Source organism: Xyrauchen texanus, chromosome 15 (assembly GCF_025860055.1).
Source record: "Xyrauchen texanus isolate HMW12.3.18 chromosome 15, RBS_HiC_50CHRs, whole genome shotgun sequence".
NCBI lineage: Eukaryota > Metazoa > Chordata > Actinopteri > Cypriniformes > Catostomidae > Xyrauchen > Xyrauchen texanus.
Genome location: NC_068290.1, coordinates 10,894,564 through 10,910,312, shown reverse-complemented (window position 1 = coordinate 10,910,312; position 15,749 = coordinate 10,894,564). Strand labels below are relative to the sequence as shown.

Here is a 15,749-nt window from a genome sequence, read left to right as displayed (position 1 = left end):
CACCCAAAGGACGAGAAGAAAAAGAGAAGGGGGCTGAGGAGGTGGCTGTTGGGGACACCGTAGGTTCTGGTCCATGTGAGACCTTCATAGGTGCCCTGGATGGCTCTGCAGGCAGGTGATCATGTCCTGAACTGGCTTTCCCTCAAAACAGATCGGATACACAACCGTAAACAGAGGGAATCTGAGAAACAATGTGGATTTAAATGTAAAATCAATGTAATTTAAAACCAATGGAAAGGCTAGTTATGGTAGGCATTGGCCACTTTATTAGAGTGGAGATTAACAAGAAATTACTGGGGAGAGAGAGGAGGAATGAGATTGTGACACGTTGCAGCTCAGACTCGATCCTGTGTCAACCACATTAACACCAAGGCTCAATGTGTAAAAAAGAAAGCAAACATGCTTATCTACTTGGCCCTTCTGTTTGAAGATATGATAGATCTCAGCAGAAGTCAACGGTCCCTGAAGCTTTTGTCCATTTAACACCTTCTCCAGTTCCTGAACACTCTTGGAGGGGGAGGGACAGCAGGGAGGGAGGGAGATTATCAATCTCTTTTCTGCATCAGCACAATGTGCTCCATGTTCAGCAACTTCCTTCAATCCATAAAATGTACATTACATGCCATCTTGTAAGAGGAGACACAGGGAAAGTTTGGATCAGGTTTCTTTACATTGCCTGTCCTGGCAAAAGCTTCTGCCACACGTCGTTTACGCACCCCATATTGATGAGGTAGGCTTCGCCGCAGCTCTCGAGGAACGTGGGGGACGAAAAGGAGTCATCTTTGCAGAACAGTTTAGAAAAGGCGATCATCTCCCATCAAGCCAAGGATCCGCCTTTATTGATGCTTTGGTGTTGTCTACACACTGTAGGCCATCACAGAAGCCTGCACCTACTGCAACAATGTTCTAGTGCAGGGGAAAGAAGGGTATTGGATGCCATAAGAAATATAGTACCTTATGCAAATATATATTCATGCCGCAACACACAAAACACAATTTGCGTTTCAATACACTATATGTACTGTTTACTCCATCTAGACATTTATTCTTCTAATGTACAGTATCTTCTCATATTCAATATTTTATAAACTTAATGTCTATGGACAGCATCTGAGGCATGCAGTTGAATACCACAGAAAATAATTCTGACTCATCCCTCAGTTTGAATGGGAAACAATTAAAATAAAACACTTACAATGGAAAAATGGAAGCCTTGTAGGCAAGTGGGCATCACAGCAAAAAGTTGCTTAAGTCAAGTCAAGTCAAGTCATTTTTATTTGTATAGCGCCTTTCACAACACACATTGTTTCAAAGCAGCTTTACAGAAAATCATGCATTAACAGAAAATTAAACCATAATATCTGTAAAGTCATATGTCATATAAGTCATCATTGTGTAGTTTCATTAAATATGATTATGAAGGGTGTATAAAGTAATTCAATAAGAATTGTATTTAGAACCCCTGTGAGCAAGCCAAAGGCAACTATGGCAAAGAACACAAAACTCAAACTGTTGGTTAATGGAGAAAAATAACCTTGGGAGAAACCAGGCTCACTGTGGGGGCCAGTTCCCCTCTGGCTAACAGCATGTATATAATGCCAATTTTACTTATTTATGTGCAGTGCAAGTCATGGTTTAAAATGATTAAGCTAAGGAAGTGTTAAAGGCCAGTGTTTAAACAAAGATTTTGTAAGATTAATGACAAATGTCTTTGAAGTCCATCCTAGATTAACTGCAGAAATTCATATAGATGCATTGTCCTTTGTTAGTTGGCTGAAGAAGGCATTTGCTGGCAATTTATTGATAGTCTATGTATTCCATTTTAAGAGTGCAGTCAATCATTAGACCAAGGTGATACAGGTCGAGATCAGTGAGGTGCTTTGCAGTTCAATTGGCTGGTAATTTCGGTCTATCCTAAATCCAAGGTTCAGGCAATGGCATATGATGTATCCCATGTCTTATGACTGGAGTTGGCATCAGTTCATCCTCTGAGGTCCATCATAATAGACTGAAGTGATGTCTGGCTGGCACTGGCTGCATTTTGTCATCATCATTCAGAGACATGTAGCAGTGGAGTCCGATACCAAGCAGGAATGGAGCTGGACCCGGTCGGTTCTAGTGACCTCGGATAGGAGACCCGAGGGTGAGATATGTAAACAAATAGAATATTAGCATAGATGCCATTCAATGAATTATAGATCATGATCAAGGTTTCAGGTTCAGGCAGACCTAACTAAAGCAGCCTAATTGTGTGGTGAAGAATAAATTAGGTGTATGCCTGGCTAATTAGATGAATCTTTAGTCTAGACTTAAACTCAGAGAGTGTGTCTGCATCCTGAACATTGTTAGGGAGACTATTCAATAGTCTTTTGGTCCAATAACTAGTACCTCTGTTTTGTCAGAATTGAGTAGAAGGGAATTTCTGGCCATCCAATCTTTGATTTCATTGATACACTCTGATTACACAGAATTGTGAAATTTCGACATGTTTCGAAGAAATATAAAGTTGGGTATCGTCTGCAAAAAAAGCTAGCAGGCTACAAACACAGACTTGTGCTAGGCGTCAGCAGCAACAGGAAGTGACATCCAAAACACTTAACTAACAAACCAATCAACCATCCATCCATCCATCCATCCATCCATCCATCCACTAACCAACTATCCATTAATTTATCCATTTATTGATTCATCCATCCATCAACCAATCCCTCTACCTATCTATCTACTAAATGTATTCTAAAAATGTCTAAAAATGTATTCATCTATCCATTCATCCATCAACAAACTAACATCTATCCATCTTGCCAGTACTACCGCTCCTATAAGAAGACTATGCAGTCTGTGTAGGGGACCAGCAACCTAAGGGGGCACTATCTTACCCTTGGAGGGCACCAGAAAGTCCACCAGCTGCCCTTACTCGCACGTTATACGTTATTCAAGGACCCGAAAGCAGTTGCACGCTCATCTCACCATTCATCCATCCATCAAGTTATCCATTCATCCATTATTCTACCTATCTATCTATCTATCTATCTATCTATCTATCTATCTATCTATCTATCTATCTATCTATCTATCTATCTATCTATCTATCTATCTATCTATCTATCTATCTAACAATACACCATCTATCTTTTATCCATTTACTAATCACCCATCCATTCTTCATTAACCAACCAACCATCTATCCAATTATCCATCCTTCTACCTACCTACTAACCAATTAACCATCTATAATCTATCAATTTAATTACCAGCTAACCATCAATCCATCAAACAACCATCTATACATACATCATTAACCAAACAACCTTCCATCCATCTTATACTAAGCCATTAATTATCTATCATCTATCCACTTACTAAATAACTAACCAGACTAACATCCATCCACTGATCAACTAACATCTATTCATTCATTTATATATATATATACCCATCCATCTATCTATCCATCTACCTATCTATCTATCTACTAACCATCTATCAACTATCTGTTTACCCGTTTACTAACCATCCATCCATCAGCAAGAGAGTGGTGTGATGGAATCACTTTCCAAATCATTCCATGATTAACTAAAAAGTAAAACCTGGTTACTTTTGCTCCAGGAAAGGCCATGGAAGTAATGTGATATTATCCATAAAGCATGGTTTATGTGCCATAAACTCCATATTGGTTGTATGTAGATGAAATCTATGAGAGTTCATCCACCTGGAAAAGTACTCCCAACTCAAAAGGACGATTTAGACAACTTTACAGCTCAAATAATAAAATTGTAGTTGCTGAAGAAGTTTAAAGTGCTTTTAAACCCTCTGCCCACTTTCATTGTAAGCGTACTACTGTAAATGTTTTTTTTCTTCCATTCTTTTCTTTGGTAACCAACTGCATGCCAAATATGTTGTCCTGCACATTAAGTTGTAAATAACCTAAAGTATTCATCTAAGCTTGCCAACATTCTAATGATTTTTACAATGTATTTATGAGGAAGACAAGGGCTTAAAGCAGCTACAAGTAGTGAATCACTCTTCTTTACACAGAGGTCTGAATCGTGCCCAAGAAGCCCCGCACCTGCATCAATATATTTCCCCTCAGAGAAGTAGCTAGACATGACTGATATTTACCTTGAGGGCTCCACAGAGCTCCACTGTGTCAGCATCATCCACCACAGTGTTTCTGAAGTTAGGTGTCTGCAGGAGCTCTTTGAAGAGGATGCCGTTCTCAAAAACCTTGCTGCCTGCAGAACCGTATAAATCGAGATCGAGTATATATTAAAATTTTCAGAAGAAAAAGTGAGTGGCACTTGCAAAACGTACCGCCACATTGCTAGGGTGATATGGGTGGTTGCTAGGGCGATGCTATTCAGTTGCTAAGGTGTTCTGAATGATTTTACCATTTTGCTATTTGGTTCCTAGGGTGCTTTTTGTTATTGAAATGTGGTTGCTCGCATGCACCAGTCAGAAGAACCCACCCCAAATCTCTATGATATTCTGGTCCTTAGATATGGCTCCAATCTCTCTTTTAATACAAGTTTGATTATGTTTGATTAAGACGATTAATTGTCATTTTATGGCTTTAAAAAACTTGAATGACATGAAAACGAAAGTCTTAAATATCAAAATACTTCAAATATGTCTCTTTTTGGTCAACTTTAGTTTGTCAATTTTATATTAACACTGTTGTTTTTGGAACTCATGTAATATATATAATTTTTTTAAATAAAAATAAATATTTTATTTTTAAATATAGTTATTTTATAGTTATTCTATTATGCAATATAAAAATATTTCTGTCCTATTTTCTTCACTTTCACACTTTAATTTAATGCTCTTTGATTAACCCCACAAGCCCTTATTTCTCATGAAGTAAACCCTTTGGTATTTTGTTTCATTACTCAACAGAAATAGAGTACGCATGTGATCACTTACCAATTGTGAGCTTGCAGAATTTCTCAGCTGCCACTTCATTGGCAATGTTGGCCCCCATTAATACACTGACATCAATGCCCATTTTTTCCCTAATGATGTCAGAGATGAGCTTCAATCCTTCTGGTCCTTCATCAATGCCCTACAGAGACAAAAGGAGGAAAAAGAAAGAAGTCCATCAACATTATATTCTCTTTTAATGTAGCATTGCCTCATTTTCTCCTCAGCACATATAACTCTGAAGCACAGCTGTTTGGAGGAACATTTTTGCCTAATGACTCACAAAATGAGGAGAAACACCAAAGCAGAACAAAAATAATCAAGGAGGAAATGGGTACATAAGAAATGGGTAAAAATCTAAGAAAGAGAACGCAGAAACCAATCCAGTCATATCTTTTGAAAATAGCAAACACGGAACATTGTTAGAAATTAAATTACTGTGGAGTTCAGAAGATAAATATACAAACTGGAGAGGTATAACTCCAGAGATGGAGTGCAGCCAGTAACAGAAAAGACAAACTGCCACCAGGAGATAAACGGCATGTGAAGAGTCTGCCAGCGGGCCAGAGGGCTCTTTTTTTTCTACCCATGAGTCATTCCACATATGGTACTCAGTTTTTAAAGAGACATCAACTTTGCGAATTCCACAGCATTCGTCCTGTCCTGCCCGCATGGCAGAGGGCACACAAGGATTGACCAAAATGTAGGGCATTTGGCAGTTCCAAAAAATAAACTATAATCAAGTTTGCCACACTTTTTCACAAATTAATTTCCATGACTTTTCCAGACATTCCTGATTATTGAAATTACATTTTTTTTAGATTGCACTCACAAAGAACAATTTCTAGCCAGTCAAATATTTTACAGCTGAATTCTACAAAAAACTTTTTGAAATATTCTTGACTTTTAGATGAGCTGTTAGTATTCTATGACTTTTCCAACCCCGGAAATCACACATTTGAACATTTGTTTTTTTTAGAAAAATGGTCTGAGTATACAGTAGGGCGGAGGGCAGGGCCGGGTCGTGATTATACACACCCGGTCCCTTATCAGGCTAATTAAGCCTCCGAGAGGGATAAAGGCCGATTGCGGATGGTGGTGCGAGGAGAGAGAGATTGTATACGGACATGTCCGTCATGTATGTGTGTTTGTCTTTTGTTTAAGTTTATCATTAAAATATTATTATCTCGCCTCCTGCTTTCCATTGAACTGCATTACATAAGCACTCTTACTTTAATAAGTGTAATTCCTCGAGCTTTCTCTGAGATGCAGCCCACCATCTCTTCACACAGTTTTCGGATGAACTGGTGCGGGACAACAAATACGAGGAGGTCAGCATCATCTGCAGCATCCCACAACTGTGGCACTGCAACCTGCAAGATTAACCACATAAATATGCTTCTTATTTCCATACTACAGTATAATAGGTTCGAGGAATGAGGAAGCGGGAAATGGCAAATCCAACTTAAAAGTCACACAAACATGTTCGCTTGACTGCGTAATGGTAAAGCTTCATATAAACACTCGAAATGCTCTATTTAGTGGGACTGGCAGCTGCCAACACACTTGAAGCTTCAACTGGACTCTCCCTCTCTCATTCTGAGGTCTGGCCCCTTTTATTTCCCCCGTCTCTCATTGTGAACAAAGAAACAGCAATTACCAGCAATTCATCTCAGATGAAAACCCTTACCTTTCCTCTATCCGTACAATCTCTATACCTGCAACCTTTAGATTAACATCTCTTATTCTTAATTACTATTAAGGTACTGTTTTACCACAATCTCTAGGTGTTTGTAACCTGGAAGTTATTTGACATTCTCATGCTCTGTGTTTATGATCTCTGACAGAGTTCTGCCATTGACCATTTCTTCATACACCCACATCTTAACAGTGGTGGCGAAGCACTGGAGTTTCTGTGCATTGGTGCCAATAATTCTTGCAATAGCAGAGCCCCTTGGCACAGGAGAACAAAATGATCTCTTTAATCAAAATGCTAGTCTGATGTTGGACAGCAGTTCACAGAGACATTCAAGCAAGTTTTACGAGAAGTTGCATTGGCAGTTGTGACCAAATGAGGTTTATGCAGCATGCATTTTTGTCAGATCAATGCCTTAAGTCATAAATAACTTGAATTTGACCAGAGTATCCCTGCTAGCAAATGACTAAAATTTACGTAACTTATTCTTCCTTCGACTTATTAATAACAACATAACTGCACAGTTACAGGCCCATAATTTCATTACCAAGTACTCCTAATGTCCCAATGTTACCCAAAATGGCCCAGTTACTTAATGTATTAAGATTTAAGATTCAACTTTATTTTCATTGTGCCGGTACAGAGCCAATGAAATACAGATGTTTTCGCATATCCCAACTAAGCTGGGGTCAGAGCTTAGGGTCAGCCATGAACCAGCACCCCTGGAGCAGATAGGGTCAAGGGCCTTACTCAAGGGCCAGACAGTGGTATCTTGGCTGTGCTGGGGCTTGAACCCCCAACATTTCAGTCAGTAACCCTGAGCCTTAACCACTGAGCCACTAAAGCAACTTATTGTTAATGTAACTGCAACGTCATAGGCCTGTCATTTCAGTACCATTAAATGACCAATTCACAACATCATCTTTACCTACTAAAGTCACAAGCTTACCTAGAATGCTCCAGTTACGTAACGTATTCATAATATTTGGGTAATTCAGTCACTTATTGGTAACGTAATTGCAACGTCGTAGGACCCTATTTCTTTACCACTTCGCCTTCCTATTCCAATTCATCTTTTTACATTCTCCTAATGTGATAACCAGCAATGTGTTTTGTCCATTTGCTGTCCAGGAAAATTCCATTTCTATCAGAGTTTAATAATGTAAGTCGTGTAGACTAGATCTGTATTTTGAAGACTGAGGGATAGGTATCAAATCTCTCAAAATGTGTCGATATATAAAATCGCACAAAATGTGTCAATATATACAAAAAAAAAATACTTTTTCATACATCATTTGCTTTAGTATACGTTTGCTTTACATGTATCAGCAAGATGATTAAAGGTGCTATATGTAAGATTGACAACAAACGTTTGAAATGGGTACTCCAGTCCAAATTCAAAATATTGCCCCGCCCCAGACTCTAAGCTCATGCGGGTTGCCAACACGTTGACATGCAAATTAGCCAACCCAGGATCCGTTTTAAAGGATTTCTGGGCTTTAAACCATCTCCAACTTCCAAAGGCATCTCCAATATTTATCCTTGTTTTACCATGCATCTGGTCATGGTGGTTTTTAGACGGATGGCGAGGCTTTTTATGTTGGGTGGAATCTGTTATCTCTGATCCTGTTCGTTTGCTGGCTTCCATGGCTGCAGCACGCAGTGTTGTTTGCCAGCAAACTTGTTCAAACTGGCAACCCGGCGGTGTCGAAATACTATTGGTGAGTGGGCAGTGGGCGGAACCACACAGGCCAAAACATAAACAGAAATTCCTGCCCGGAATGGAAACTTCACTACTGGCTGTAAATACGCGTTGTTCTGTGAAGCCAGTATTTCAACTTAGCACGCTTCCCAATTCTCTAATGACATATTATGGTGATTTTTTGGTTTAGTACAGTAAAAATATTACATATAACACCTTTAATTATTTGGACATTACATTTCTGAATCCTATGCACAACTTAAAAACCATACATGCCAAATTCAAGTGAATTTTTTTTTATACCAATGATCTGAATGAAATATGTTGCATTATTCAAGGGCGATTAACACAATAATACAATTGAAACCACAATAACTTTGACACTCTGGATGAAGGAACGTTCTGCTAATGTGTTAGAATGACAATAATTTGCTATTTAAAATGGTTAAAACGTGTCCAGTCGCAACATAGGAAACGTAAATCTCTCTCTCAAGATAGAATGTGTTACTTTTTGCAAAGATAAAATAGTTATAACATGGTACGCATAAACTATGATATCTTATTATAGTGATGGATGGGCAATACACATTAATAAAGCTGCATGCCTCAACCTGAACTATTACTGCATCAGCTGAACTCAGAACAGCATGACGGGAGAGTTTGACTTTCTTAGGTAAGACCACTGATATATATATTGGAACGTTTATGCATAGCAATATGGTGGCACAGTGGCTTCACTGATATGACGTCATGAGCAATCCAGTTATATATAGGCCTATAACTGGATTGCTCATGATATCATACTTTCCAATGTTCCTTTTGACTTAATAGGAAATCATCTAATTTCAGCGAGTAAACATCAGTCATTCAATCACCGATTTTATATCTGAAATCTGCATGTACATCAATACGACGCAGACGTCCTAAATTTATTTATTTAAAGTCTGGAATTTTTCCTGTTTCTTAAAAGCCTGAGTGAGTTATGTGTATCTATATCAAACAGTATCCACCTTTAAGAAACTTCATCAGCGTACAGATCAACTTAATATAAACAATTTCACTGAAACTGAGGTAAGAAACAAACAGACATTTTCAGACTTATTTATTGTGAACATCGAAGTGTTTGTTCCGAGTTACTTGTTTTATGTTTTCATCAAAAAAGTGCCTTGTTCTCGTGGTCACTTGAATAAAGTTGCGTTCACACTGCCAGCTACTTTGTCGCAGCATGTAGCCAGTGACTAGCGGTTAGGTCGCTAATGGTGTGTATGGAGAGTCTAAACAGCACTGTTTCTTTACAATTCATATTATTATTAAAATATTAGGATCACGTGAGCTCTTCCATCTTCTCTCATATTGGCTGTCGCTCCCGAAAGTCACGCTTCATTTCCATAAAGTTAAACATTTCTCAACTTTGTCGCATCGCTGGACACGCCCACATCCGGTCGCCAATGGTCGCTGTCACTCGTGTTGCCGGATGTTGCCAGTTCTCATTGAAAATGAATGAGATGAGGTTGTTTTGTCGCTGCGTGTCGCTGGCAGTGTGAACACAGCTTAAGAGCTTAATCTCTCTCAGCTCCTGAATGAAACACGCAAAGCAAAGCTGGTTAAAATGAAACTGATACGCTAGGTTTAAATGTCAAATGAACACGTAATTTATAACATGTATCCATGTATGACTACAGCGAGCGCTTCAATATAAAGTGAATTAAAAATCCTGGTTTGACTTTTTTAAGGACCCTCCAAGTCAAATGGGCATGTTGTCACCCCAAAACAAGCAAATATTACAACTTTTCATACTTGCATTAATGCATTATAACTTGTGGATAGATTTGCCGCTTCCTTTGGTGACTGTTGTGCTGTGCTGACAGACTGATCACCCGGGCAGGTAAATGCTCTGACATTTTGATCCGCGTATTTATTTTCCCTAGTAAAGAATATTATCAATAACAGCTAATTAAACAATAAACGTCATTGTCACTAGAGGCGAAATGCAACTGTCGTATCCGAAGGTTGGAGATGGTAAAACAGGGTGTTTTCACCTGACAGTCATTGATGCTTGTTGAGAGTTTGGGCATACCACGATGGCCGCTCGAACACTTCCGGTGGCTTCACCTCCTGCTGGTTGTTTACCGTTGTGTCAGTGATCCAGTTATATATACACTCACCTAAAGGATTATTAGGAACACCTGTTCAATTTCTCATTAATGCAATTATCTAATCAACCAATCACATGGCAGTTGCTTCAATGCATTTAGGGGTGTGGTCCTGGTCAAGACAATCTCCTGAACTCCAAACTGAATGTCAGAATGGGAAAGAAAGGTTATTTAAGCAATTTTGAGCGTGGCATGGTTGTTGGTGCCAGGCGGGCGGTCTGAGTATTTCACAATCTGCTCAGTTACTGGGATTTTCACGCACAACCATTTCTAGGGTTTACAAAGAATGGTGTGAAAAGGAAAAACATCCAGTATCGCGGCAGTCCTGTGGGCAAAAATGCCTTGTTGATGCTAGAGGTCAGGGGAGAATCGGCCGACTGATTCAAGCTGATAGAAGAGCAACTTTGACTGAAATAACCACTCGTTACAACTTAGGTATGCAGCAAAGCATTTGTAAAGCCACAACACGCACAACCTTGAGGCGGATGGGCTACAACAGCAGAAGACCCCACGGGTACCACTCATCTCCACTACAAATAGGAAAAAGAGGCTACAATTTGCAAGAGCTCACCAAAATTGGACAGTTGAAGACTGGAAAAATGTTGCCTGGTCTGATGGGTCTCGATTTCTGTTGAGACAGTCAGATGGTAGAGTCAGAATTTGGCGTAAACAGAATGAGAACATGGATCCATCATGCCTTGTTACCACTGTGCAGGCTGGTGGTGGTGGTGTAATGGTGTGGGGATGTTTTCTTGGCACACTTTAGGCCCCTTAGTGCCAATAGGGCATCGTTTAAATGCCACGGCCTACCTGAGCATTGTTTCTGACCATGTCCATCCCTTTATGGCCACCATGTACCCATCCTCTGATGGCTACTTCCAGCAGGATAATGCACCATGTCACAAAGCTCGAATCATTTCAAATTGGTTTCTTGAACATGACAATGAGTTCACTGTACTAAAATGGCCCCCACAGTCACCAGATCTCAACCCAATAGAGCATCTTTGGGATGTGGTGGAGCAGGAGCTTCGTGCCCTGGATGTGCATCCCACAAATCTCCATCAACTGCAAGATGCTATCCTATCAATATGGGCCAACATTTCTAAAGAATGCTTTCAGCACCTTGTTGAATCAATGCCACGTAGAATTAAGGCAGTTATGAAGGCGAAAGGGGGGTCAAACACAGTATTAGTATGGTGTTCCTAATAATCCTTTAGGTGAGTGTATATATACATAACGCCCTGCTCCGAACCGGACTCGAACCGGTGGCTATGAATCATCCGGATGTCACAACGCAACCAGTTACTTTGCCATGCCGAAAGTTTGGTCATCTTATTACATTATAGATATGTAACGGTCATGTAGTTTGGCTAGCAAGGATGTCAGCTTAAAATATAGACCTGAATATCAGCTTACTGTAACTGCTCTCCTACATGGAATTAAACATTAGTGCTGCAGTTTAAGTAGGATGTGTCTGAGCTATAGCAGTTGGTCCACACCATCTGTTATATATTATTAATCGCATTCCCAATAAGTACATATTGATCATATGTAATTAATTAAAAGTGCATACTCACCACTGATCTATATACTGCATATATATAGATATAGATCAGTGATACTCACCAATTTCCTGAACCAAAAATAGTGGCGCAGCCATAACTACGTTGGTGTACAACTAGTGGCAAATGTTTCAAGTAAAGAATATAGGTTATAATACTATAATAAGTCAAGCAGTTTGTCGACGAAGAGCTGGTGGAAGGGAATGTGCTGGAGCCCTCTTGATCCCGTCATCGACAACAGTTCTGGGAGATGTAGTTTTTTAATTTGTTTATTCATTTATTAGGCTACTACGAGTAGTTATCGCGCGTATGTTTTTCGCTGCCTACAACTGTGAACACCTTGATGTGATTTGTGAATAATTCAATTCAGTGTATTTGTATAGGCTATAGCGCAAATTAAAATACACAGTCATAGTTATACAGTGAGGAAAATAAGTATTTGAACACCCTGCTATTTTGCAAGTTCTCCCACTTGGAAATCATGGAGGGGTCTGAAATTGTCATCGTAGGTGCATGTCCACTGTGAGAGACATAATCTAAAAAACAAAATCCAGAAATCACAATGTATGATTTTTTTAACTATTTATTTGTATGATACAGCTGCAAATAAGTATTTGAACACCTGTCTATCAGCTAGAATTCTGACCCTCAAAGACCTGTTAGTCTGCCTTTAAAATGTCCACCTCCACTCCATTTATTATCCTAAATTAGATGCATCTGTTTGAGGTCGTTAGCTGCATAAAGACACCTGTCCACCCCATACAATCAGTAAGAATCCAACTACTGACATGGCCAAGACCAAAGAGCTGTCCAAAGACACTAGAGACAAAATTGTACACCTCCACAAGGCTGGAAAGGGCTACGGGGAAATTGCCAAGCAGCTTGGTGAAAAAAGTCCACTGTTGGAGCAATCATTAGAAAATGGAAGAAGCTAAACATGACTGTCAATCTCCCTCGGACTGGGGCTCCATGCAAGATCTCACCTCGTGTGGTCTCAATGATCCTAAGAAAGGTGAGAAATCAGCCCAGAACTACACGGGAGGAGCTGGTCAATGACCTGAAAAGAGCTGGGACCACCGTTTCCAAGGTTACTGTTGGTAATACACGAAGACGTCATGGTTTGAAATCATGCATGGCACGGAAGGTTCCCCTGCTTAAACCAGCACATGTCAAGGCCCGTCTTAAGTTTGCCAATGACCATTTGGATGATCCAGAGGAGTCATGGGAGAAAGTCATGTGGACAGATGAGACCAAAATAGAACTTTTTGGTCATAATTCCACTAACCGTGTTTGGAGGAAGAAGAATGATGAGTACCATCCCAAGAACACCATCCCTACTGTGAAGCATGGGGGTGGTAGCATCATGCTTTGGGGGTGTTTTTCTGCACATGGGACAGGGCGACTGCACTGTATTAAGGGGAGGATGACCGGGGCCATGTATTGCGAGAGTTTGGGGAACAACCTCCTTCCCTCAGTTAGAGCATTGAAGATGGGTCGAGGCTGGGTCTTCCAACATGACAATGACCTGAAGCACACAGCCAGGATAACCAAGGAGTGGCTCTGTAAGAAGCATATCAAGGTTCTGGCGTGGCCTAGCCAGTCTCCAGACCTAAACCCAATAGAGAATCTTTGGAGGGAGCTCAAACTCCGTGTTTCTCAGCGACAGCCCAGAAACCTGACTGATCTATAGAAGATCTGTGTGGAGGAGTGGGCCAAAATCCCTCCTGCAGTGTGTGCAAACCTGGTGAAAAACTACAGGAAACGTTTGACCTCTGTAATTGCAAACAAAGGCTACTGTACCAAATATTAATATTGATTTTCTCAAGTGTTCAAATACTTATTTGCAGCTGTATCATACAAATAAATAGTTAAAAAAATCATATATTGTGATTTCTGGATTTTTTTTTTTAGATTATGTCTCTCACAGTGGACATGCACCTACGATGACAGTTTCAGACCCCTCCATGATTTAAAAGTGGGAGAACTTGCAAAATAGCAGGGTGTTCAAATACTTATTTTCCTCACTGTATATTTTTTTAAATTACATCATGTAGGCATTGTTAAAAAAATAGGCCTACTCCTAAAATACTCATAATTTTTTTTGTTAGGAGTTAAATGTAAAATAAATCATATTAAAGGCACAGTTTTGTTAGATTTATCAAAGTAGGATTATGTATGATTAGCCTACACCTAAATTAAGCCTACACTTAGATTGAACAATTATACTTTTATTAAAAATACAGTTTTTTAAATGAGTAGCTATGCTATTAATAGATATTAATACTTTTTACAAATAGTTATTCAAATGAAAATGTACACGAGGGCCAAATTACTCAACATTAAACTATTATATGAATAATTAAATACATAATGAAATTTTTAAAAACTATAAAATCGTTAAATTATTAAATATTTAGAGATTAAATCTCTAAATAATCCATAAACTTCCAACACATTTATTTAATTTTAGCACTAGTTTGCGTCCATATTTATTTTAGCATAGTCTTTGTGTCGGTTGTTTATTAGAACCATAGCACAAATAACTGTAACCCTAAAAAAGTGTTTTGCTTAGATTAAAAATCAACCCAAAGATAATGCTAAACTGAAAATTGAATCAATTGAAATGCTAGGGACAGTTATTTATTTATTTAGTGATTCTTTTTATTACTATTCCTTTATGTATTACATTATTTATTTAAATAATTAATTAATGATATAAGTTTTGTTTTTATTAATTTATCCCTCAATAATCTACATACCTCTTTAGGTAAATCTGGCAAAATTAGACCAAATTTACAAGGAGGACAAAATCTAAAGAAATACATTTCTTTAATTTCTTCCGTATTTATTGAGTCTTTCATTATTTTTTTATTATTTTATATTTTATAAAAAATTATTATCATTTATATTATATTATATTATATTATATTATATTATATTATATTATATTATATTATATTATATTATATTATATTATATTTTTCTTCTTCTTTTACGGGTATCATAACGGGTGGGCGTGGCTTTTTATATTCACATTCGCTACTCTGATATATAAGATGCAGTATTCCTGTTGGTGTAGAGCACGAGGGGAGTGACCACACACTGATTCCAATGAAAACACACAGAGAAGCCCATTAAAGACTCCAAGGCAAGCCAGAACGGGGTAAAATGAAACTCATCTCCGAACACCACCTTTCCGTACGATGATCACATTCAACAGTATTTTTGGGTTGTTTTTGAAACTGCTCTTCCGATTTTGAATAGCCTCAGTGTGTAATCCATAGTTATAATTATGGAAAAAGCGCTTAACGTGTCGCATTCAGGGAGCAGTAAAGGAAAGTGGGGGAATCCCGCACAGAGACAAGTAAGAAGCGGCTCGTACAGTCCTGGATCAGGGGCCGTGTCGGACACATCTCATCCCTCACAGACTCAGAAGAGACACTTGGAGGGGATTTTGAACAAATACACCAATTTACTACAAGGCTGGCAGAGCAGGTAAGAGTTCTAGGTGCTTGCTCACACTTGACAACTTCTAAACCTTTACAGAATGCCAAAAGTTTATAGATAGCCTTATATAGAGAGAGCATTATGCATTCTGGACATTTGTGACCGTGACAGCCATTATGATTAATCATCCAGGAATGCATATCATTTTATTACAATAGGACGTAATGCATGAATGTAAATTACATTTTCAATTCTAACTAACATTT

General features: G+C 38.7%; 2 protein-coding genes across 3 annotated transcripts in view; one reads left to right on the top strand and one right to left on the bottom strand.

The window, feature by feature from the left end:
• Positions 1-84: 84 nt before the first annotated feature.
• Positions 85-7,155, bottom strand: gpd1l (glycerol-3-phosphate dehydrogenase 1 like). Its single transcript, XM_052144324.1, is given in 10 exon segments — positions 85-181; positions 404-507; positions 672-724; positions 727-832; positions 835-906; positions 4,123-4,235; positions 4,927-5,065; positions 6,156-6,296; positions 6,699-6,876; positions 7,148-7,155. Coding segments are annotated over 10 exon segments (1,011 nt in total).
• Positions 7,156-15,174: 8,019 nt separating this feature from the next.
• osbpl10b (oxysterol binding protein-like 10b) overlaps positions 15,175-15,749 on the top strand; it is an 83,999-nt gene continuing 83,424 nt past the window's right edge. For both annotated transcript variants that reach the window (XM_052144706.1, XM_052144705.1), the window contains exon 1: positions 15,175-15,531. In XM_052144706.1, the coding sequence (XP_052000666.1) occupies positions 15,329-15,531 (203 nt within the window). In that variant the 5' untranslated portion in view covers positions 15,175-15,328. The remainder of the gene's footprint in view (positions 15,532-15,749) is intronic.